At 41.6% G+C, this 23,682-nt stretch overlaps 1 protein-coding gene and 1 pseudogene across 1 annotated transcript; one reads left to right on the forward strand and one right to left on the reverse strand.

Annotated features, from left to right (window-relative positions):
- Positions 1–23,507, reverse strand: Gtf2b (general transcription factor IIB). The gene is made up of 7 exons (XM_052179050.1): positions 23,402–23,507; positions 17,266–17,372; positions 4,718–4,851; positions 3,674–3,820; positions 3,416–3,545; positions 1,950–2,231; positions 1–403 (listed from the first exon to the last, which is right to left on the reverse strand). Exons 1-7 carry the CDS (start codon positions 23,416–23,418, stop codon positions 270–272), a joined length of 951 nt encoding a protein of 316 aa, XP_052035010.1. The 5' UTR covers positions 23,419–23,507; the 3' UTR covers positions 1–269.
- On the forward strand, positions 14,547–14,640 carry LOC127683841 (uncharacterized; annotated as a pseudogene).
- Positions 23,508–23,682: the final 175 nt, after the last annotated feature.

The raw sequence follows: 23,682 nt of genomic DNA on the forward strand, positions 1-23,682 counted from the left end.
TTTGGTTTTAAATTTTTATTTGAGAATTACATATTTCAATATTTCCAAAATACTGTTTCCTAGATCACTAAAAAAGAAAGCAGATTCAGTAAGAAATTTAAGTCATTAAATATGTTGCACTAGTATATACATACAGAAGACTAAGCAATAATATTTAGCTCTGGAATGCGTACCATCTCCTTTTTCCTCATTAAAGGCTCAACCTGCATTGTGTGGCTATGTACAAAGTTCCATGTACATTAAGAGTGTGACACTTAAGTTATCTCAGTTTATAGTTGGGGTAATTTGTCCACTGGGGTGTCAAACTTGAAGTCTGAGGGGAAGAGATCTGGAGCCCGAGGGTAGATCAGTCTGTAGGACTGTCGGATTGTAACATCAGCAACACCAGCAATATCCCCAATTTCTAAAAGACAAAAAACAAGACATTCAATTTATCTGCTCCACCTCTTTCCTATACCAAGATGAAAAACCACCCTCCAATTTCACTTTCTAAGATTGATAAGGGAAATATAATCTAAGAGGTATAAGCAGGAGTCAAAGTCAATGTAAACAGTAACATGATGGGTCTCTTTAAAGGCATATTAAAGTACTGGAGGACATATGTTGCAGGATATTAGATCCCACTGTGAACTCAGAGATTGTGAACTGTCTCTAACTGCAGAATGGCTCAGTCCTTGACCCTAGAGCTTTCTGTTTACTGTAATCAAGTACCTGTGGTGTGACACAGGGCTACCTAAATAAAGTCAATCTTAGGTCAAGAGCCGGAGCAGGTAGGCAGCTAAAGGCGTTGACAGGAATACATGGGAGTGTATGTAAGACAGCATGCGTGGAGGAGCCTTTTCCTTCTGGGATATCAGTGGAGGAGGAGGGGCAGCTGGGTGTTTTCTCTGCCTCCCTGAACTAGCAGGTTTTCACCACAGCACCTGGCTCCTGAGTCCTTTGGTAAAACTAAACAGATATATGTGAAGTAACCTAAGGCATGTCCCTGTTTGACAAGATTCTCTTCCTTTTGTCGGGTCCTCTTTCAGGGCTGAGACAGTACACCATGTACAAAGCCTGGGTTTATCCCAAGCACAGCATACAAATCATCCTCAGCTACATGGCAAGGTAAGGTCAGCTTGGACTGGATGAGACCTCACCTTAGAACAAAAACCATACAAATGGGGAAGGGCCATGAGGCCCATCCCTCCCTGACAGTGACTGATGATAATTCTCTTCAGTGATGTAACTGTTAGGGAGCTCTGCTCATTCCCTGCACAAGCTAGAAAAACCCATCCTTCCTCCAACCCTTTCCACACAGAAAATACTCGGGGGTTAACATGTCATTGATTTTCACTCATGAGTGCCCCCCACCCCCCGGTTTTTGACCATGTATGACCACAATCCCAGCTCCTAGCTGAGATGTCATCACTCCGCCTAACGCTATAAACCACACCTCCCCACCCCCCCACTAACCTGGATATGTTACTTCACTGACCTCTCCACCTGTCAGATGGGTAAACCCACCCCTGAGCTGCCTCCTAATAAACCTACCTTTATCTGCTGTTAATCTGGTCTAATCTGGCCTGTATCTGCATCACCCAGTGAGAGTAACCACTGATAAGCTGTGCATTCGCCAGTAAATAGACCCCTTCACAAAAGACAAAATTAAATAATTTGGAATAGGAGACTTGTACTCAAGGCTCTGCCTCTAAATAATCACTATATGCAAACTACTGTATTTTCTTCAGGTACTTTGCTTTTGTTCTGAGGTGCTGGGAATAAAAACTAGGCTCTCAAGCACACTAAGCACTCTCTTGGTACGTAGGACTATATCCGATCCCTTTTCCTTATGGGTTAATGCTTCTTCAAGGATCTGAGTAGTTAGCCTCTCTATGGGAGATCTGAGGAAAGCCCCTACACTCCCAGCTTTGCCATCTCACTGGCTGGTGTCGTAATGAAGATCCTACCTTTCTGTGTTCGCTTCTCAGCTGACGCTTGGGAGGCCATGTAAATAGCTGCTGCGGCCACAGAGATCGGGCTCCTGCCAGGAACCAAGTCCAGCTCCACAGCCTTGCGGGCTATGTGTGTGGCTGCCATCTGCACTTGCTTGGGGAGGCAAAGATTGGAGCAGAACCTGGACATGAAGTCCCCAGTTGTGATCAAATCCACGCTGGTTTCCAAAGCTTTCAAAATCAGTTTAAAACAGCGGCCAATTTCTTTCTTAGAGATTCGAGACACAGCACATATTTCTAAAAGAAAAAAATATTTTTAAAAGATTTGTAAATTCATTTTATAATTTATTTTTTTATTATAAAAATAAATATTCTGGTTGTTAAAAAAAAAAATCAATCAAGGCTTAAAGATTTGGCCCTAAATCTTCTCAGCAATACTTCCATAGAGCTTGTTTATTCAAAATTTCTTGGTTTACATTTTTACCACACTTTGGACTGTATTCTTTCAAAATACAAACTTATCTAGTTCAATTTATACAAATAAGTTTCTCCAAGTAATCAGCTTCTCTGACCTCCTTGTAAGGAATGTTCTAAGCAGAAGACAGAAAATACACAAGCTGAAGAAGGCAAGTAAGTGCATGTGTGTGACTTCAGCTGTCTTCATGCTGTCACTGCATAGGCTAAACTGAGCTGTTACAGCCAAAAAGACATGTAATAGTCACCCCTCTTACTGAGACACAGGGAAGCTTATGAAAGATGCTCGCTGCATATGGAGAATAGAGTCCCAACTTGGACCTGGTCAGTGAAGGGCAGTAAGAGTATCACAGCAACACTGGAGGAATCTGTCCTGTGCCTGAGTAAACACAAGCATGACAAAGCACTAGACTCAAAGTCCTTGTTTTGCACAAAACTGCAAACACTAAGCCTCAAAAACAAACAAACAAACAAAAAGCCCAAAAAACTAATTCCTCTGACCCCCTCAAGTGTGAGACCTGTGCTGGCCATCATTTTCATCACTGGCTACAGATGTTACTTCAAAAGCCTCTGCAGCATATGATGTAAGGCCTTCAAGCCCCATAAAACAGTCAGCTGTGGGGCTGGAGAAATGGCTCAGCAGTTAAGAGCACTGGTTGCTGTTCCAGAGGTCCTGAGTTCAACTCCCAAGAACTCTCTGTAATAGGATCTGATGCCCTCTTCTGGTGTATCTCAAGACAGCTACAATGCACTCATATACAAAAAACAAATAATTTAAAACAAAAAACACCAAACCCAGTCAGCTGTACTATGGCCTTCCAGGGATTAAAATGATGCTACCTGCAAAAGCAGCTTACAAAGAACATAGCAAAGAAAACGGTCTTGGACACTTCCTGTCAAAGAGCATACAGAGCCACCAGCAAACAGCATGTACATGGATCAAGAGTACTAGCCCTTAACCATCGAAGCTGCCTGCCTGAGCTCTACTTGGGACAAGTGAAGCCTACCTTTAAATGTCCTGGGAACGCCTTCTTGTCTGCAGGCGATGTACAGACAAGCAGAGGCTATCGCGTCATTAGCTCTTCCCTTCAGGCTCTTCTGCTCATACACTTGCTTGAATAAATTATTTGTCCGATCCTTCAAAGCAGAGAAACTAAGGTCAAGTCTAGGCCATTTAATTACTTATAGTATCAAAATTTTATGTGTTCATTAAATTATGCAAAGCAAATGTCAGAATAGCTTAAAGGAGGTAGACAAGAACTTACAACTATATTGCGAGGGAGGTTGATTCTGTCCGCCATGGTGGTGATTTCTTTGAATGCGTTCATCATCGCTCTGTCAGAACTACTCATTGTTCTCCGGTTCTGATACTTAGAATTGCCAAACTCATCAAAACTTGCAGCTCCTGTACCCTATAAAACAAAGATTGAACCTTCCTCAACATTTTTGGAAAATTTGGACAGACAGTATCTATGAAAATGTAATGTGCACATTCTGATTCCATATGCCCTGGGAGTCTGTCCAGTGGAGCTGAGGACTCAAACAGAACCTTCCTTAGATCATGCTTTGAAGAAGTTGGTTTCCCAGACACTTACTTACATCTTAATTGTTCAAGAACACAGAAAATGGAAGTATATGCTGTGTTACAGTTTTACTACTGCACAATCTTGTTTATTTCTTTGAGACAGGGTCTCACTATATAGCCCTATAAATGGCCACATATCCTGGAGAGATTCCAGGCTTAGCCTACTGCATGAAGAAAGCTCTAGGACTGCAGTGTTTGTGACTATGGTGGGGTATGGCCTTTGGTAGAATCATTACTTGGGTCTATCACTAATTCTCTATCTGAGGTAAAGAGATGTTCATGTTGGATCTTCTCAGAAAAATTCTTAATACAACCAGTACAAAGATGGTAACATTGTTTTATAATAATGTGTATATAGGTGTTTGCCTGTGTGTGTCTATGTACAAGTGCATGACTGATGCCAAGGGAAACTAAAGGGATCCCCTAGAACTGCAGTTACAGTTTGTGAGCCTCACTGTGGGTGCTGGAAATTTAACCCAAGTCTTCCAGAGGAGCAGCCAATGCTCTTAATCCCAGCCCAAGTCTGTAAGTTTGATTATAAGACTGTAATTTGTTCTTCCCTTCATGATGGAAAAAAAAGTTGGCAGACTTTCACTATACTAACACTGGTGAATTTTATTTCCAAGTCAAGAATCTCCTCTGTGTGACACTTTTGCAAAAATCCTAACTTTCTAGATCTTTAGCTAGTCTCCCCTTGACATTTCCTGCTAAGTGGAATTCTTACCTTGCCAATCATAGTGGACAAATCTCCATCACTCAGAAGAGGATTCTGAGAGTCTCCAACTCGAGATGGGTCTTTTGTTGCTTTGTCATTGCTAAAAGTTCTCCATTCAGATCCCACATCAATAACCCGGTCCCCTAAGAAGGTAAGCACACAGTTACTCACCTAGCCAGAGGACCCAGCTCCCCAGGCTGGCTAATGGTTAGCATCCTTTTTTCTTTTTTTCTTTTTTTTTTTTTTTTTTTGGTTTTTTGGATTTGGTTTTTTCGAGACAGGGTTTCTCTGTATAGCCTTAGCTGTCCTGGAACTCACTCTGTAGACCAGGCTGGCCTCGAACTCAGAAACTGACCTGCCTCTGCCTCCCAGAGTGCTGAGATTACAGGTGTGCACCACCACCGCCCGGCAATGGTTAGCATTCTAATATGGCCACTTGGACACCTTGCCTTCCACGTCTGCTCTGAAGCATTTACCAACTTTTCCAGTCCAATAATGAGCTATGTAAACAGTATGCTATCATTTTATTCATATACCAAAACTTACAAGAAAAAATTTAGTTAAAAAATAGCAAAAAGAAAAAGCTAGTATGGTAGTCTATACCTATAATCCTAGCATTTGGGAGGCTGAGGCATAATAGAGAAATCAAATGTGACTACATATACATAGGAAGACTTTGCCTCAAAGATAAAGCAAAATAATAAACGTATTCTTATGTGATACAAGGAAAAATAATGAAGCCAGGTATGATGATGCAAGCCTTTTCTCCTAGCACTTAGGTGGAGGAAGCAGGCATGAATTCCAGGTTTTGTCTCAAAAAAACAAAGACAGACAAAGAGATGAGGGAAGAGAAGAATTCAGAATAAAATTTTAAAGGCAAAATTTAAAAAGGCAGACAGACATACTTTTCAAGAACAGAGGCTGTGGCTAGGTATGTGATATCAAAGCACACAGCAAGAATAGGGCTCATTGGCCTTGCTTTAGCAGAAAGAGCTGCATGTCTGGAAACATCTTTGAAGCAAACAGAGATAACATTGAACAGTGGAACACATGCTGATCAGTGTGCCCACAGTAGTTGTCATTCAATACCCAGAGCTATCTCTCTATCTCTCTATCTCTCTCTCTCTATCTATCTATCTATCTATCTATCTATCTATCTATCTATCTATCTGCCTGCACAGGTACCTCTTTCACTGGTGCTTCACAAACGAGGTTAATTGGCCAAAGATCACACAGCATGAAATGTGTATCAGATTCCAACTTACTCCACTGAACTCTTTCAATGAATTCTACCACAGGACAGTTGAAAACTCATCATGTTCATCTCTGCCAGCCACTATAGTGGACAGTCAATGAATACGATGATTACAACTATGAGATCAAGCTGCTGCTTAGCTTTGGAAATTTTAATTAAGAAAATTTAGATGGAGGGATTTCCATTTCCAGGGGTGATAAGAAAGGTGTTCTTCTGCCTTTAGACTGTGAACCTTAGATATGGTTCAGCAGTTAAGAGTACATCGATTTCACCAGTGGACCTAAATTTGGTTCTCAGCACCCACACCTATAACCAGCTCTAGAAGCTCCTCTCCCCGCCCCCACAGGAACTCATCGACTGCTACAGACATATATAAATAGTTTAAAATAAAAATCTTAATTTTTAATTACATCTCCTTATTTTGAATGTGTGTAAGGGTGCATATATCATACATGCAGAGAGGTTAGAGGACAATTCTCTCTACTATGTGGTATCAGGTGGGTGACTTAAGTTTGTCAGGCTTGGTGGGAATTACTCTCATCTGCTGAGTCATCCTGATGGCCCCAATTATTTTATTTTTATTTTATTTTTTGTTTGTTTGTTTTATGAGACAGGATTTCTCTGTATAGCCCTGGCTGTCCTGGCACTCACTCTGTAGACCAGGCTGGCCTCAAACTCAGAAATCGACCTGCCTCTGCCTCCCAGAGTGCTGGGATTAAAGACGTGCGCCACCACCGCCTGGCCCAATTATTTATTTTACTTATTTATTTTTTTTATTGGATATATTCCTTATTTACATTTCAAGTGATTTCCCCTTTTCTGGGTGCCCACTCCCCGCAAGTCCCATAAGCCCTCTTCCCTCCCCCTGTTCCTCCATCTACTCCTTCCTACTTCCCTGTTCTAGTATTCCCCTATACTATTGCACTGAGTCTTTCCAGAACCAGAGGCCACTCCTCCGTTCTTCTTGGACAGCATTTGATGCGTGGATTATTTCTTGGGTATTCCAGTTTTCTAGGTTAATATCTACTTATCAGTGAGTGCATACCATGATTGATCTTTTGAGACTGGTTTACCTCACTTAGTATGATGTTCTCCAGCTCCATTTGTCTAAGAATTTCATGAATTCATTGTTTCTAATGGCTGAATAGTACTCCATTGTATAAATATACCACATTTTTTGTATCCATTCTTCCACTGAGGGACACTTGGGTTCTTTCCAGCTTCTGGCTACCACAAATAGGGCTGCTATGAACATAGTGGATCATGTGTCTTTATTGCACGCTGGGGAATCCTCTCGGTATATGCCCAGGAGTGGTATAGCAGGGTCCTCAGGAAGTGTCATGCCCAGTTTTCTGAGGAACCGCCAGACTGCTTTCCAAAGTGGTTGTACCATCTTACAATCCCACCAGCAGTGGAGGAGTGCTCCTCTTTCTCCACATCCTCACCAACACCTGCTGTCTCCTGAGTTTTTGACCTTAGCCATTCTGACTGGTGTGAGATGAAATCTCAGGGTTGTTTTGATTTGCATTTCACTAATGATTAATGATGTTGAACATTTCTTAAGGTGTTTCTCAGCCCTCCGAAGTTCTTCAGGTGAAAATTCTTTGTTTAGCTCCGTACCCCACTTTTTAATGGGGTTATTTAGTTCTCTGGGTTCTACCTTCTTGAGTTCTTTGTATATATTAGATATTAGCCCTCTGTCAGATCTAGGGTTGGTGAAGATCCTTTCCCAATCTGTTGGTTGACATTTTGTCCTTTTGACAGTGTCCTTTGCCTTACAAAAACTTTGTAATTTTATGAGGTCCCATCTGTCAATTCTTGATCTTAGAGCGTAAGCTATTGGTGTTCTATTCAGGAACTTTTCCCTTGTGCCCATGTCCTCAAGGGTCTTCCCCAGTTTCTTTTCTATTAGTTTCAGTGTGTCAGGTTTTATGTGGAGGTCCTTGATACATTTGTACTTGAGCTTAGTACAAGGAGATAAGAATGGATCGATGCTCATTCTTCTGCATGCTGACCTCCAATTGAACCAGCACCATTTGTTGAAAAGACTATCTTTTTTTTCCACTGGATGCTTTCAGCTCCTTTGTCGAAGATCAAGTGACCATAGGTGTGTGGGTTCATTTCTGGGTCTTCAATCCTATTCCATTGATCCGCTTGTCTGACATTGTACCAATACCATGCACTTTTTATCATTATTGCTCAGTAGTAAAATTTGAGGTCTGGGATACTGAATCCCCCTGAAGTTCTTTTACTGTTGAGAATAGTTTTAACTATCCTGGGTCTTTTGTTATTCCAGATGAATTTGAGCATTGCTCTTTCTAGCTCTATGAAGAACTGGGTTGGGATTTTGATGGGGATTGCATTGAATCTGTAGATTGCCTTTGGCAAGATGGCCATTTTAACTATATTAATCCTGCCAATCCGCGAGCATTGAAGATTTTTCCATTTTCTGAGATCTTCTTTGATTTCCTTCTTCAGAGACCTGAAGTTCTTGTCATATAGGTCATTCACTTGTTTGGTTAGAGTCATCCCAAGATACTTTATGCTGTTTGTGACTATTGTGAAGGGTGTCATTTCCCTAATTTCTTTCTCAGTCTGCTAATCCTTTGAGTATATAAAGGCTACTGATTTGCTTGAGTTGATTTTGTAGCCAGACACTAAGCTGTAGGAGTTTTCTAGTAGGGTTTTTTTTTTTTGGTCATTTAAGTATACTATCATATCATCTGCAAATAGTGATAGTTTGACTTCTTCCTTTGCAATTTGTATCCCTTTGAACTCCTTATGTTGTCTAATTGCTCTAGCTAGGACTTCAAGAACTATATTGAAAAGATATGGAGGGGGGGGGGAGCCTTGTCTAGTCCCTGATTTTAGTGGGATTGCTTCAAGTTTCTCTCCATTTAGTTTGATGTTGGAAAAGGTACCATGAGGTGTTGAGAAAAAGGTATATTCTTTTGCTTTGGGATGAAAAGTTCTATATATATATATCTGTTAAATCCAAGTGGCCCAAAGCTTCAATTAGTTTCACTGTCTCCCTGTACAGTTTCTGTTTTCCTGATCGGTCCATTGATGAGAGTGGAGTGTTGAAGTCACCCACAATTATTGTGTTAGGTGCAATGTGTGCTTTGAGCTTTAGTAAAGTTTCTTTCATGAATGAGGGCACCCTTGTATTTGGAGCATAGATGTTCAGGATTGAGAGTTCTTGTTGGATTTTTCCTTTGACCAGCAAGAAGTGACCTTCCATGTCTCTTTTGATGACATTAGGTTGAAAGTCAATTTTATCTGATATTAGAATGGCAACTCCGACTTGTTTCCTGAGACCATTTGCTTGTAGAATTGTCTTCCAGCCTTTTACTCTAAGGTAGTTTTTTGTCTTTGACACTGAGGTGTGTTTCCTGTATGCAGCAAAATGTAGGGTCCTGTTTATGTAACCAGTCTGTTAGTCTATGTCTTTTTATTGGGGAATTGAGTCCATTGATGTTAAGAGATATTAAGGAGTAGTGGTTATTGCTTCCTATCATTTTTGATGTTAATTTTATACTTGTGTGGTTATCTTCTTTTGGGTTTGATGAAAGAAGCTTAATATCCTGCTTTTCCAGGGTATAGTTTCCCTCGTTGTAATGGTGTTTCCCCCCCTATTATCCTTTGTAGGGCTGGGTTTGTGGAAAGATATTGTGTAAATTTGGTTTTGTCATGGAATATCTTGGTTTCTCCATCTATAGTGATTGAGAGTTTCGCTTGTTATAGTAGTCTTGGCTGGCATTTGTGTTCTCTTACAGTCTGCATGAGCTCCGCCCAGGATCTTCTAGCTTTCATGGTCTCTGGTGAGAAGTCTGGTGTAATTCTGATAGGTCTCCCTTTATATGTTACTTGCCCTTTTTCTCTTACTGCCCTAAGTATTCTCTCTTTGTTTAGTACATTTGGGGTTTTGATTATGATGTGACGGGAGGTATTTCTGTTCTGGTCCAGTCTGTTTGGAGTTCTGTAGGCTTCTTGTATATTCATGGGCATCTCTTTAGGTTAGGGAAGTTTTCTTCCATAATTTTGTTGAAGATATTTGCTGGCCCTTTTAAGTTGTAAATCTTCACTCTCATCAATGCCTATGATCCTTAGATTTTGCTTTCTCATTGTGTCCTGGATTTCCTGGATGTTTTGGGTTACAAGCTTTTTGCATTTTGCATTTTCTTTGACTGTTGAGTACATTGTTTCTATGGTACCTCCAGCATCTCAGATTCTTTCTTCTATCTCTTGTATTCTGTTGTTGATATTTGCATCTATGGTCCCTGATTTCTTCCCAAGGTTTTCTATCTCCAAAGTTGTGCTTTGTGCTTTCTTAGTTGTTTCTACTTCTGTTTTTAGATCCTGGAAGTTTTTGCTCAGTTCTGTCATTTGCTTGTTTGTGTCTTCCTCTAATTCTTTGAGAGATTTTTGTGTTCCTTCTTTCATGACTTCTGCCTGTTGATCAAAGTTCTTTTGTATTTTTTTAAGTGATTTTTGCATTTCCTCCTTATTGGCTACAAACTTCTGACTCATATTGTCCTGAATTTCTTTAAGTGATTTTTGTGTTTCCCTTGTAAGAGCTTCTAGCTTTTGATCATTTTTCTCCTGAATTTCTTTAAGAGGTTTATTTATGTCCTTCATGTGTTCCTCTAACAGCATCCTTACCAGTGCTTTTAAATCCAACTCTTGTTTTTCTGGTGTGTTGGGGTATCCAGGACTTGATATTGTTGGAGAATTGGGTTCAGATGCTGCCATAATGCCTTGGTTTCTGTTAGTAACGTTCCTACGCTTGCCTTTAGCCATCTAGTTCTCACTGGTGTTAGATGGTCTTAATGTCACTCACTGGTGCTTCAACCTACTGTGGACCTTTAGGGCTATTTCTGCGACACTGGATGACTGGGTTTCCTCTGGCACAGATTACTGATATGCTGCCTTCCTCTTTTGTGCCTTTGGAGCCCTGCTCAGTCTTGCCTCAAGAAATGTTATACTTGGGTTGTCAAGGTGAACCAGGTGTTCTCAGACTGCTCTGTTATGGAGCAAAGATGTTGTGGGGAGGGGGTCACTCCCTCTATTGATTCTCACGTAGGACACAGGCCCCACGACCGACCAGCTTGCAGATAAACTGCCTATGTTCTCAGGTCCTGGGCACAGGAAGACCCCTGGAGATTTGCACCCCCAGAGATCTTAAGCTCAGGATAATACAGTACCTAGCGATGTTTTTCTGCCCTGTCAGGCCACGAGATAGCCACAGGAAGTTGCTCCCTCTGCTGCTCTCCGCACAGGACACAGGCCCCATGACCTACCAGCTGGGAGATGAACCACCTGTGTGTTCAGGTCCTGGGTGCAGGCAGCCCTCTGGCAGTTTGCACCCCCAGAGATCTTTAGCTTGGGGTGATACAGTACCTAGTGATGCTTTTCTGCCCCAGCAGGCAACGAATATGGCCGCTGGGATTCTCTTCTTCTGCTGCTCTCCAGGCAGGACACAGGCCACACGCCCAGCAGACTGGCAGACAAATCGCCTATGTGCTCAGTTCTTGGGTGCAGGCAGACCCCCTGGCGGTTTGCACTCCCAGAGATCTAAAGCTCGGAGTGATACAGTACCTAGTGATGCTCTTCTGCTCTGGCAGGCAGTGAATATGGCCGAGAGAATTCTCTCCCTCTGCTGCTCTCCAGGCAGGACACAGGCCCCATGCCCGGAGGTCTGGCAGACGAACCGCCTATGTGCTCAGTTCCTGGGTGCAGGCAGACCCCTGGCGGTTTGCACCCCCAGAGATCTAAACCTCGGGGTGATACAGTACCTAGTGACACTCTTCTGCTCCGGCAGGCAGCGAATCCAATTATTTTATTTTTATACCTTATTTCTTTAGTTTGAGTTGCCCCAGTAACTTCAAATTTTAAATGTTGTAAAGGTTAAATGAGTAAAGTTCTTAAAAGCAGCTGGAAGTCCTTGTTGTCTACTTATTGCTACAAAAACTAAGACCCTGGCAGATGGTCTCTCCACTTCCAGGGGTGATAAGAGAGGTTTTTCTGCCCTTAGGCTGTAAAACCTCAGGCTACTCAGTAATAAGGAGAATGGGGGGAATATATCATTTTAGTGCAAAACATGCCAAATCTTTTACATAACACAGTAATTAGCATATATACAGAATAGCAATTATAATCTAAACCTAGTGATGTACTTTAAGAAAGTACATAAACATATAAAGGAATGGTGTGCTAATGAAGGCTTCTATAAATTCCATTTTCTTTGAACTTCAGAGAACATGAGAGTAACCAACATATTGCCTGGACAATCACATCTGAGTGAGAAAGACCAATGTTTGAGGTGTCCCCACCTATCATGTCCATATGCACTGAGAATAAGCAGAGAAGGTGGGGCAAAGACCCCAGTGACAGGGCATGTTAGCCGCCAGCATGAACATGGCTCCAAGGAAGGGCGAGGTTAAATGAGAGAGTACTATGTCCTTTCAGAGTCAGTGAGACCAATTTTCCTAGTCAGCAAAATCAAAACAAAAACAGGCAGGAACATGAGGCCTTTACCCCAAAGTACCAAATCTGAAAAGGTAAAAAGGTCAAATGTCATTTACATATATGTAGTTAGTTGTATGTAAAGTAAGTACACATAATTTTTTGTCAAGCATTCAGGGCTTTAGTGGCCTAGTATATAGAATAAACAGGAAAGCCCAGCAATGGGCTCTTAGGTACATTTTTCTAATATGTAGACTTATTTAAGTGACTCAGTCAAGAATCTGTGCCTTATACTAATACTCCCTTTTAAACAAAACTGCTCCCAGCAGCATTTACAAGAATCACATTTATAAGAGCACAGCATGAACTATAACTACTCCAAAAAATCATGCATATAAGTAAATGATAGGCAGGAAAAAAATCTGAATATATAAATGTATTGCCACTTAAAATCCAAATGAGGCAGTATTATAAAAGTTTCCCTGGAAAAAAACTGCAGTCCAGAAAACTGCAAATCCTTGTTTTCAAGGAGAAAGTGATACAAAATAGCCCTAATGTTTAGATACTGTGATCTGATTAAGAAGAAACGCGTGTGCGCATGTGTGTGTAATCAACCTTTGAGAGCAAGAAGCCTACTCCCTAAGTATCCTAGAAACAAAAACATTCCAACTTTCCCCTCTTAAACTGCATATTGATTTTTGTAAACTTAAACAGATAACTGTCAACAGTAGCACTGACATGGACATAAACTATCAGTGTGGCCATCTCTATCCCTAGCAAGACCTTACTGCTTTACTCCACGTCCACAGAGAAGTCCTCCCAGCATTGCAGGGTAGAATCCATGATGATGAGTGGAATCTAAAGAGCACTTCACATAAACGAAGATATACAGAAATATCACCTATGTATTTTTGAGAAGCAATTGAGAATAACCATGGAACTCACTCTTCTCTAGTTCACATCTCTCTAGCACCTACCTTTGACCTGGCAACGGAATTTTAGAAGAAAAGGTCAATATATATCATTTCTTTTTCTCATCTACTTGTCTTATGTTATTTTTAAAAAGATGAATTTAACTTTAGTCCTAAACATGATATGACATTAACTGGAAGTGGAACTGCTAATTTAAGCAATACTAATGTGAAATCCCAGCTTACAAGGCAGGCCATTCAGTCTCTCCAGCAGAGTTGATGTTTGAACAATGTTTAAACAAGCTAGGCATTCACTCTACCACTCAGCTACACTCCCTAGTCTCAACTGTATCTTCTAATGGATAACTGAAAATTTAATAACTTGTTGATTATAAATCAACATTCAAACAATGTACAAAGTTAAATTTTATGAACAAACTGATGCCCTAGATATTGTACTGCCATCTACTGTTGACGTTCTCCAGTGGACACAATCCCACTATTAAAATGTAGTTGGGGGCAGGGACTGCTACACAATGGTTTGATTGACCAATTTTATGAACAGAAAGCTCTGCCTTATTGGCCTACTTAGTCACCACACATCTTAAAAGGCAATGTAAGGGTCGGGTGTGGCAATATACTCATCCAGTCCCACTAAGGAGACTGAGGAGGCAGATCTGAGGGACAGGCCAGGCAGGGCTATTAAGGAGATGGCTCCAATGCCATAAGGCCTTGCTCCATAGACACGAGGACCTAAGTTCAGATTGTGAGTGGCCATTTAAAAAGTTCAGCATGGTCACATCCTTGAAAACCATGTGCAAGGGAGGATGGGAGGAAAGGAGGGGATCCCCGAGGCTTGCAATAGCAAACAAGCTCTAGGTTCACTGAGAGACCCTGTCTTAAGGGGATAAGTTGAAAAATAGAGGACTTACCCTCTGTCCTCTGCAAGCTTACAAGCACATGTACACACATACACACCATAACAAACATGAATCAGTGATAAAATCATAGCACTTCTACGTATTTTATATAGCTCTACTGAAAGTCAAACAGATGATCAGGACTCACTGATTGTTACACAATCTAGTCTCATGCCAAGGTGGAATGCATTTCTCCAGTCCCTGATCTGAGTGGTGCTTTCTTGGCCAATCCTAGTGTACTCTGGCTGGCTGGCTTGGCTCTACTTTCAACACTCTCTCAAAAACAAGTGCAGCACATGCACTAAAAGTGAAAGACAGTAAGGGTTAGCATGGCCCCTGTGCAAGGATGAAACCCAAATTTGTGAAGTGTTCCATATTTTTTAAAAGGGTCAGGAAATTGAACGGAGGTGTGTAGCTAGAGGTCAGGCATGGCCCCCAGTTGAAGCATGGGGCCAACCACACATCTCAAAAATATTAACCCAGAACTGTTCCTGTCTAAAGGAAACGCAGGGACAAAAGCAGAGCACAGACTGAGGAAAGGCCATCCAGAGACTGCCGCACCTAGGGATCCATCCCATCTGCAGACACCAAACTCAGACACTATTACTAATGCCAAGAAGTGCTTGCTGACAGGAGCCTGGTATGGCTGTCCCCTGAAAGGTTCTGCCAGAGTCTGACCAATACAGAGTCAGATGCTCTCAGCCAACCATCAGACTGAACACTGGGACCCCAATGGAGAAGTTAGAGAAAGGACTGAGGAGCTGAAGGGGTTTGCAGCTCCATAGGAGGAACAACAATATCAAACAACCAGACCTCCCCCTCCCTCCCCCCAGATCTCCCAGGGACTAAGCCACCAACCAAAGAGTACACATGGAGGGACGCATGGCTCCAGCTGAATATGTAGTAGAGGACGGCCTTATCTGAAATCAATGGAGGGGAGGCCCTTGATCCCATGGAGACTAGATGCCTCACCGTAGGGGAATGCTAGGGCAGTGTAGTAGGAGTGGGTGGGTGGGGGAGAATCCTCATAGAAGCAGGAGGGAACGGGATGAGATAGGGGGTTTGCAAAGGTAAAACTGGGAAAAGGGATAGCATATGAAATGTAAATAAATAACCAATTTAAAAAAATCCTTGCATTCCTGATTTCCCCCTTTTAAATCAAATATCAAATAAAAACCGTGACTACTCTGAAGTAACACCATACCTATTTTATTTATTTTTTTATTAAGAAATTTTGCTGTGCTGGGCGGTGGTGGCACACCTTTAATCCTACCACTTGGGAGGCAGAGGCAGGCAGATTTCTGAGTCGAGACCAGCCTTGTCTACAAAGAGAGTTCCAGGACAGTCAGGGCTACACAGAGAAACCCTGTCTCGAAAAAAAAAACAATAAATAAATAAATATAAAAAACCATCCCATGTTAACTCTTTTCGGACCACTGTCTTCCTGAGTTTATGTTCTGAAGAGTGCTTACCACGGCCATGTCTGAATTGTCTACGGTCACCACATAGTTAAAGCATCTCTGCACAATAAGGGCACTACTTTACCTCTTTAACAAACTAATTGCTCCACTCTACCTTAAGAAGGTGACATTGGTCCAAGATAGTAATAAACACTATAAAAACATTACAACATGGCAACTTGTGTACCACTGAAATACCCACCGAGTTCCTCCACAACTAAAGTTTACAGTGCAACTGAGCATCAGAGCCAGGCAACAAGAGCAGGCCTGTGGTGACTGCTGCACTAGTGAGCAGTTTAGGGGATATGAAACACGTTGGGGTTAGTCTGCTGCTGCTACAGATTCAAATGCTAAACCATGAGGAGGAGATCCTCACCTACACCAAGTGATGATTTATAACTTTGCTCCCCAAGTTAACTGGTCGATAAAAGGCTGATGCCTGTAACTGGGCAATATATAGAGGTAGGAGGGTTTTCAGTCACCTGGCTTGAAAAAGTTATTATTTCAATTGTTCTCATCCACTTGAAAGTATAAAACCCAACTTTTATCATGAAAGCCCTGGTGAGAACAAGTGTCAGCTGTGCGCTGACCCCAGAAACAATGGATCTCAAATTAATTCTATATGTTCTAAAATTCCCACTGTAAGCTAATCCATCGGGGGAAGTCTTAAATACTCAATGTAGTAAAAACAAACAACAACTTCCCAGTGTGGTTTGCAGTAAGCAGCCTTCCTGAGTGAATGATGTTAAATAAGACAATTGCACAGACCAGGCTACCGGTGTTTGTTACAGTTCCAAGGCTAATAGCAAGTTCATGCCTAAGTGACTCCAACTGCTCAAAGGTGGGAATACAGCTCAGTGAGAGTGCTTGCCTAACCTGGAAGGGCCTGTGGGACAAATCTTCACTTTTGCTTCTGTTATCTGGGAATGCTCAACAAGTCTAAGTTTTGTGTGAGTCTAAGTCTCTTCTGTGTATCCAAATCAGGGAGCAAATAAGCATAGGACTGTGGTAATTGAACCACTGGACTATCACAGTGCTAGGCAAGCAGGTAGCTATATCCTCAGACCTAAAAGCAAAATTTTAAGATGTGACATTTGAACTAGATAAATCTAGATAATGATGCCATATGTATTAACAAATCTTTTTTTAATAAGTCACAGGAAGAGGCTCAATATTACAACTCTGAAATCCACCGTAAGAACATACAAGTGGCACAAAAGTTGGGTATTTATTAGTTATTTGAGTATCAATCTCTCACACATGCCTTCCACTTCCATTTCAAGGTAAGCGCACAAGCACTGTTGGTCTTTCCATTTCATTTTGGTAAGTTTCCACCTACATTACGTAACACACAGTGCTTACATACATGCAATGCTACATAGGATCTCTGGACAATCTTACTCATTTCTATTTCTTTTTTACTTTATCATAACTGTGACTTATGTGTGTGGGCTGGGGACTGTCAAAATGTATTCATTAAAACTTTGAAAACTGTACAAAACCAAAGTACTATACAACTTAAATTAAAACCTTAATAGCTACTTACCGACAACTAGGCCGCACTCGGGACAGATCATATCACCAGCCCTGTAGTCCTCGACTAAAATTGCATCTGGATGATTCGGACACGTGACTCTTGGGAGAGCATCCAAACTGCATGGAAAACAAAAACAAATTTTATATTTCCCAGATAATATGAAACAAGTCTTAATTGTTTTCTGGTAATAGGCAAGGTACAGACTTCAAAACTCTTGATTAGTATTATAATAACTTAAGATACCCCATACCATTTACATAAATTACCTGGTTTGTGCTTTTTATTTCTTGTTAGAAAATAACAGTGTTTTCCTGTGCTAGCCCCCTTACTGCAGATTCAGCATGACACACTAAAGCCAACACATGTTTACATAAAAGACAATTAGGTCTGACAGGCAGGCAGGTGTGGCTGTGCTGACCTTAAGGGCTGATGACTTAGTCCAGTCCAAAAATGAGGTTTGCCTTTAAAAAGTATGTTTTGCTGACACATGCCTATAGTCCCAGCACTTTAGGCTGCAGTAAGATTCTTTGAGCCCAGGACTTTTCAGATCAGCCCAGACAAAAGAAAGATATCTTTACAAGTTAAAAATAACCATACATAGAAGGAAACTAGATCCCTATATCTTACCCTGCACAAACATCAATTTAAAATGGATCACAGACCTTCATATAAGATCTGAAGTTTGGGGCAGGAGAGGTGGCTCAGAGGTTCAGAGTATTTAGTGTTCTTCCAGAAGACCTGGGTTCAGTTCCCAGCACTTACATGGTTACTTACAACCACTTGTAACTCCAGTTCCACGGGATCTGATACCTTCTTCTGGCCTCTGAGGTTACCAAGAACACACTCAGACGCATAAAATAGTATTTGAGAAAAAAAAAAAAAGCAATGAAGATCTGTGTAAAATAGTCTTTGAAGAAAACTCGCAATGAAGATCTGAGACTCTGAAAGCACTAACTGAAAACAAACAGGTAAAACCACTTCAAAACATCAATATGGGAAGGACTGTCTTAAAAGTATTCCGACCACACAGGATATAATCCCAAGAACTGAAAAGAGTGACTGAGTGAAAAAATTAACCAGCATCGCTACAGCAAAAGACACAACTGGCAGATTGAAGCAACTACACTACAGGAGGCAAGTCTCTGCCAGTGACATAGGAGGATTACTATCCAGAGTCTCCACAAACTCCAAACACTGAGGACCAAAAAACTACCCCATCAACAACTGGACTAACAGAAAGACAGTTCTCTAAAGGTGACATACAAATGGCCAATAAATATTTGAAAATGCATTCTGTATCTCTAGCTACTGGAGAAATGAAATGACAACTGCTCGTTTATCTCATTCCAGACAGAATGGCCATCACCTAGGAAACAACAAACAAGATGGCAGATGAGGGAAAGAAGGATTTTCACACACTGCTGATGGGAAGGTCAACTGTGGTGGCCACCATGGAAATCACAATGGACTTTCCTCAAAAGACAAAGCGAGTGCTTCCAAGCTCAGGAGACAGAAGTGCTTGCTGCCAGGCCTGATGGCTTAAGTTTAGCCCCTGGGACTTTTAAAATGTGAGGGGTTTTTTAATTTTTTTTTTCTGTTTAGTGTGGTCCCCCTTTCTTACAAACAGTAACCAGATCTCTCAACTCCCTGCCTGCCCTCCTCCCAGTTCCCAGCCCAGCCCAGTCCCTTTCAAGGTTTCTTCCAACTGGTTCTCCTTTAGTCCCCAACAGTCTGCTTAAACAATCCCAATACTAGCAGCTCCACACTCTAACAACCGGTCTAGTCTATCTGCACAGCTCAGTTCCTCGGGCTCAGCTCTCACAACCTGCCTTCACTTTTCCCTCCTCAAGCCCAATCCTCTTTCTCAGCCTCAGGTGGCTTTTTCATATCCTCTCCTGTTCTCAGAAATCCAAGAGGCAACCAACACTGAAGGTCATAGGGTCAAGCAGTTCTAACAGCTAGAAATTCTTAAAGGGCCAGTTGACTAACAACTGGGGTGGGGGGGAGGTCCTTTAAAGGGCTAGGTGCACAAGATAAATCATACCTCAGGGACTCAGGTGGTGGAGGGAGAAAACCAACTCCCATAAGTCATCCTCTAACCAGGCTGGAGAAAGCAGAATCCCACAAGTTGTCCTGACTCATACCTTGGCACATGCCCTTCCCCCCAATAAATAAATACTATATAATTTTTAAAACCAAAACTATCTAAGACTACTCAATTCCTGGGCAGACACCTGAAGGTTCTAAGTGAACACACCACAGATACTCACACACCCATGTTTATGCATAGTAATAATACAGCTTATCAAATGGAATCAGCGTGGCGTAAAGGAAATGTGGAACATACACAGCCTGAAAGACTGAAATTGTACGAAAATAGATGCAGCTGGAAAGCTGATTAAGTGAATAAGCCAGAATCACTAAAACAAAGGCAGCAATCTTCTCTCCTGTGTGGAGTTTGTTGTATTAAAGTTTACATGTGTGCATACACATATGCACATGTTACATGTTGATATAGGATCTGATAAAAAGGTGCCGAAAAGAGAAAAGGATGTGATTTTAGGGAGGGAGGAAAGAGGAAGAGAGAGGGCAGAAGGAAACACTATTTGGGAGAAGTGAACCAAACAGAAGGTAGAGGTTAGGATAAGTGACTAATAAGGTGTAATGACACTTAAAACCAAAACTATGAAATGTAATAATGAGATCCATTATAGCATGTTAATCTAAGATTTATGATTAGTAACATTAACACTTTTCTTTCTTTTTTTGAGTCCTTTTGGCCTCAAACTCAGTATACAGCCCAGGCTGATGTCAAACTAGGAGCAATGAATCCTCTTGCCTCAACCTCCTGAAGTGGTGAAATCTCAGGGATGTGCCACAGGCCCAGCTCATATTAATAACTTTCTTATTTATTTTCAACAATAAAAGTTTGAGGAAGTTGATTAATCTTAAATGATTAGAGAAAACAAGCTTTTAATTGTAACAAAGATTCTTTGCCAAAACTTATTATTTCTCAAAAGGATAAGTCCCCTTTTAAAATTCACTTACATGATACAGTAAATGTTTATATATTATAATCATCAAAAGCACACACCTAAAACACAAAATGAATTGTTCTTATAGTTAATTATGCTTCTGTGGTTTCCCATCAAGTTTCTCCTGCTAGCTAGTATGATTCAGAATGTTTTAACATCTACATTGCGATTTATTCATTTATTTTTAAGGATATACTTATTTTTTGTTTAATATGTGCTTTTTCTGCATGTGTGTAGGTGTACTGCCTGAATGTTTAGTTCCCAGGGATACCCTGCAATTACAGCTATCATGTGGGTACAGGTCTTCTGCAGAAGCAACAAGTGCTCTTCACCAAAGTCTCTCCAGCTCCCTAACTACCAACAACTAAGTTACATGGAAAACTGATTTTTAAAAAATTTACTTAAAAACCACCAGATTTATTTACTTAATTAAAAGATATCCTAGAGCCAGGCGGTGGTGGCGCATGCCTTTAATCCCAGCACTTGGGAGGCAGAGGCAAGCAGGATTTCTGAGTTCGAGGCCAGCCTGGTCTACAGAGTGAGTTCCAGGACAACCAGGGTTACACAGAGAAACCCTGTCTTGAAAAACCAAAAAACAAACAATCAAACAAACAAAACATATCCTGGAGTCTTCTTATTGAAAAAGTTGGAGGGCAGAAATTGCTTTATACTTCTTGTTCTGTACATTTTTTAGAAAAAAATAAATCATGAAAAATAAAATTAAGTACTTCATAAAAAAAGCTGCAGAAATAAAAGAAAATGTTAGCAGACTAAGAGTAGCTTTCAATAAACAAAGCAGGAAATTAACCCTGTCTCAAAAACAAAACAAAACAAAACAAAAACAGCAGTTAAATAGGCAGACAGACAGACAGACAGATAAAATATTAGGTCAAGGGGCTTAGCAGATTACTATACATAGGAGTTCCACGAGAGCTTACACTACAGTCTCAAAAACACAAGTAGGTAAAGAGGCTGGGAATGTAGCTTAGTGGGAAAATGCTAGCCTAGTATATATAATTCCTGATTTCAATCCCTAGCATTTAAAAGAGGGAAACATGAAAATATTTGCAGTGTATTTAAATGATTCTGTCTTAAATATTATTTATCCATATTATTTAAGTATGAATATTTTGGCCAGGCGGGGGTGGTGCACGCCTGTGATCCCAGCACTTGGGAGGCAGAGGCGGGCGGATTTCTAAGTTCCGAGGCCAGCCTGGTCTACAGAGTGAGGACAGCCAGGGCTACACAGAGAAACCCTGGTTCGAAAATACAAAATCCAAAAAAAACAAGAAAAGGGAAAAAAAAGGATGAATATTTTGTCTGTGTGTCTATCTGTGAAGCATGAATATAACTTAGTGCCTACAGAGACAGAAGAGAAACCCTGGAATTGGAGTCAGAGGTCATGAATTGCCATGTGGGTGCTGGATACTGAACCCAGATCTTCTGGAAAAGCAGCCAGTGTGCCTAACCATGGAGCCCTTCCCCCAGTCACATATATATTTTGAATGCTCATCTGAAAGATAGGCACTATCTTCATTTTAGAGATTGTGGTCAAAAAGTTAATTACAGAAATCAGAATAAGTAATGGGCATCAATCTGGACACCAGCTAGTCCCAATGCTTAGTAACTCCGTACCACCCTCAAGGACAAACTCTCAGGCAAGAATCTAACACTGACTTCTCTCTATTCACACTGGTGGAAAAGCTTGATAGTAAGAGGAATGGCAGATTTAGAAGCTGGCTGGGGGCTGGGCACATCAGCAATCCCGCAGCTCTCAAGGTGTAGACAGGAAGATTTTAGACCAGTAACTCAAAAACAAAAATTGCCTGTCCAGAAAAAAATAAACAAATTTCAAGCCTTTTTTTAGGTGAAGAAAAGTTTAAAATCTGTAACCAGAGATTTTACTCTGTGTACTATTTAAACACTACAACCTGTGTTTCAAGAATATAGGAGTTCCTTTTCCACACGATGATAAGCTGCGCCCACGCATGAGCACATCAGCTTCCATGTCAGCCATGGGAAACTTCAACAGTATTTGGGGAAGCTGAAGGTTCCCATCTCTACAAGGAAGCCTTACCTGACAAAACCACACCCAGATGGAATGATTAAATCATAACTAATCTAATTAAATCATAAAATCAGTAAACAAGAGTGCCCATGGCTTCCACGCAAGACATTGACGAGGCTTCCTATGCCCACCCCCCACTTTTTATAATAAACAGCAGACTTGGCGGATCCCAGAAAGGGCCGATGCTTCTGTAAATAATGGCTTCCCGTGGTGACGTTTATCAATTCCACACATAGTAACCACCTCAGAAAAAGAGTGCCAAACGAGCAGAACTTAATTTGATACTGTCAGTACACTCTGTGTTACTGAGTGTACACTAGAGACCAGTGGAATGATAACCAGAATAGGTATACTAGGCGCTCGAAAGGTCAACACGCTGGCGTGACTCAGTTTACACATATGCCAGTATACTAACATCTACCTCATAGTGGTTACAAGAAATATAATTAGGGTCTGCAAAGCATTTTGCAGGTCACAAGATTAAAGGCTGTCTCTGCGGTCACAACACGCATTTCCTGTAGGTATTAAGTACACTACGTCTTAAAAATATATGTAAAATGACTTCCAGCATATGTAATTAATTTTCTGCAGACAACATCTCCTTCGGAGTACTCAATGGTACTTTTCGGGGTGGGGACAGGGGGTCTTTTAGGAGAATGAATCAAGTCTCCCTATGTGCTTTCATTTCCACTTCAGGGGGTCACTGGGCTGGCGACCCTTTTCCACCAGACAACCAATGCTGACGTTTTCTCAACTTTGCGGCTGTCAGATCGACAGAGACCTGGAACGTCGCTTCCCCAGCTCTTTGGAAAGGAGGTTTCAGACCCTCAGACTAGATGGGCCGTGAGGGAGAAAATACACAAAAAAACATTAACAAAGACAACTGAAGGGTCCGGAGACGGAGGCCGGGGCCGTGCGGATCCGCAGGGACGAACCCGGGCGGCGATGACTCAGGCGGGTAAGAGACACCCGCGGCGGCCTTCTGGAGGAGCCTCGGCCCCGCGACACCCTGCTCCACTGGCTCCGAGGCCGTTGCACTTACCGGCTGGTCGACGCCATCTTCGCGGCTCCGCCAACAGCTCGGCCCGAAGCAGGAAGCAGCACTGGCTCTTAGACGCCCCGAGCCGGGTATTTATGCGCGACTCACTCGCGCGCACTCCGCGCGGCTACGGGTCGGGAGGAAGGCCAAAAAGTGTTCGCTCCTTGGCGACGCGGTCATGTACTTCCTGGTTTTCTTTGCTGGGTGGCTCTCAGCTGCTGGTTGATAGGCAAGACTTCAAAGCTTGGCTGTTAGCACACACCTTTAATCTCAGGAGGCAGAGG

Source organism: Apodemus sylvaticus, chromosome 4, assembly GCF_947179515.1.
Source record: "Apodemus sylvaticus chromosome 4, mApoSyl1.1, whole genome shotgun sequence".
In the NCBI taxonomy this organism is placed as follows: Eukaryota; Metazoa; Chordata; class Mammalia; order Rodentia; family Muridae; genus Apodemus; species Apodemus sylvaticus.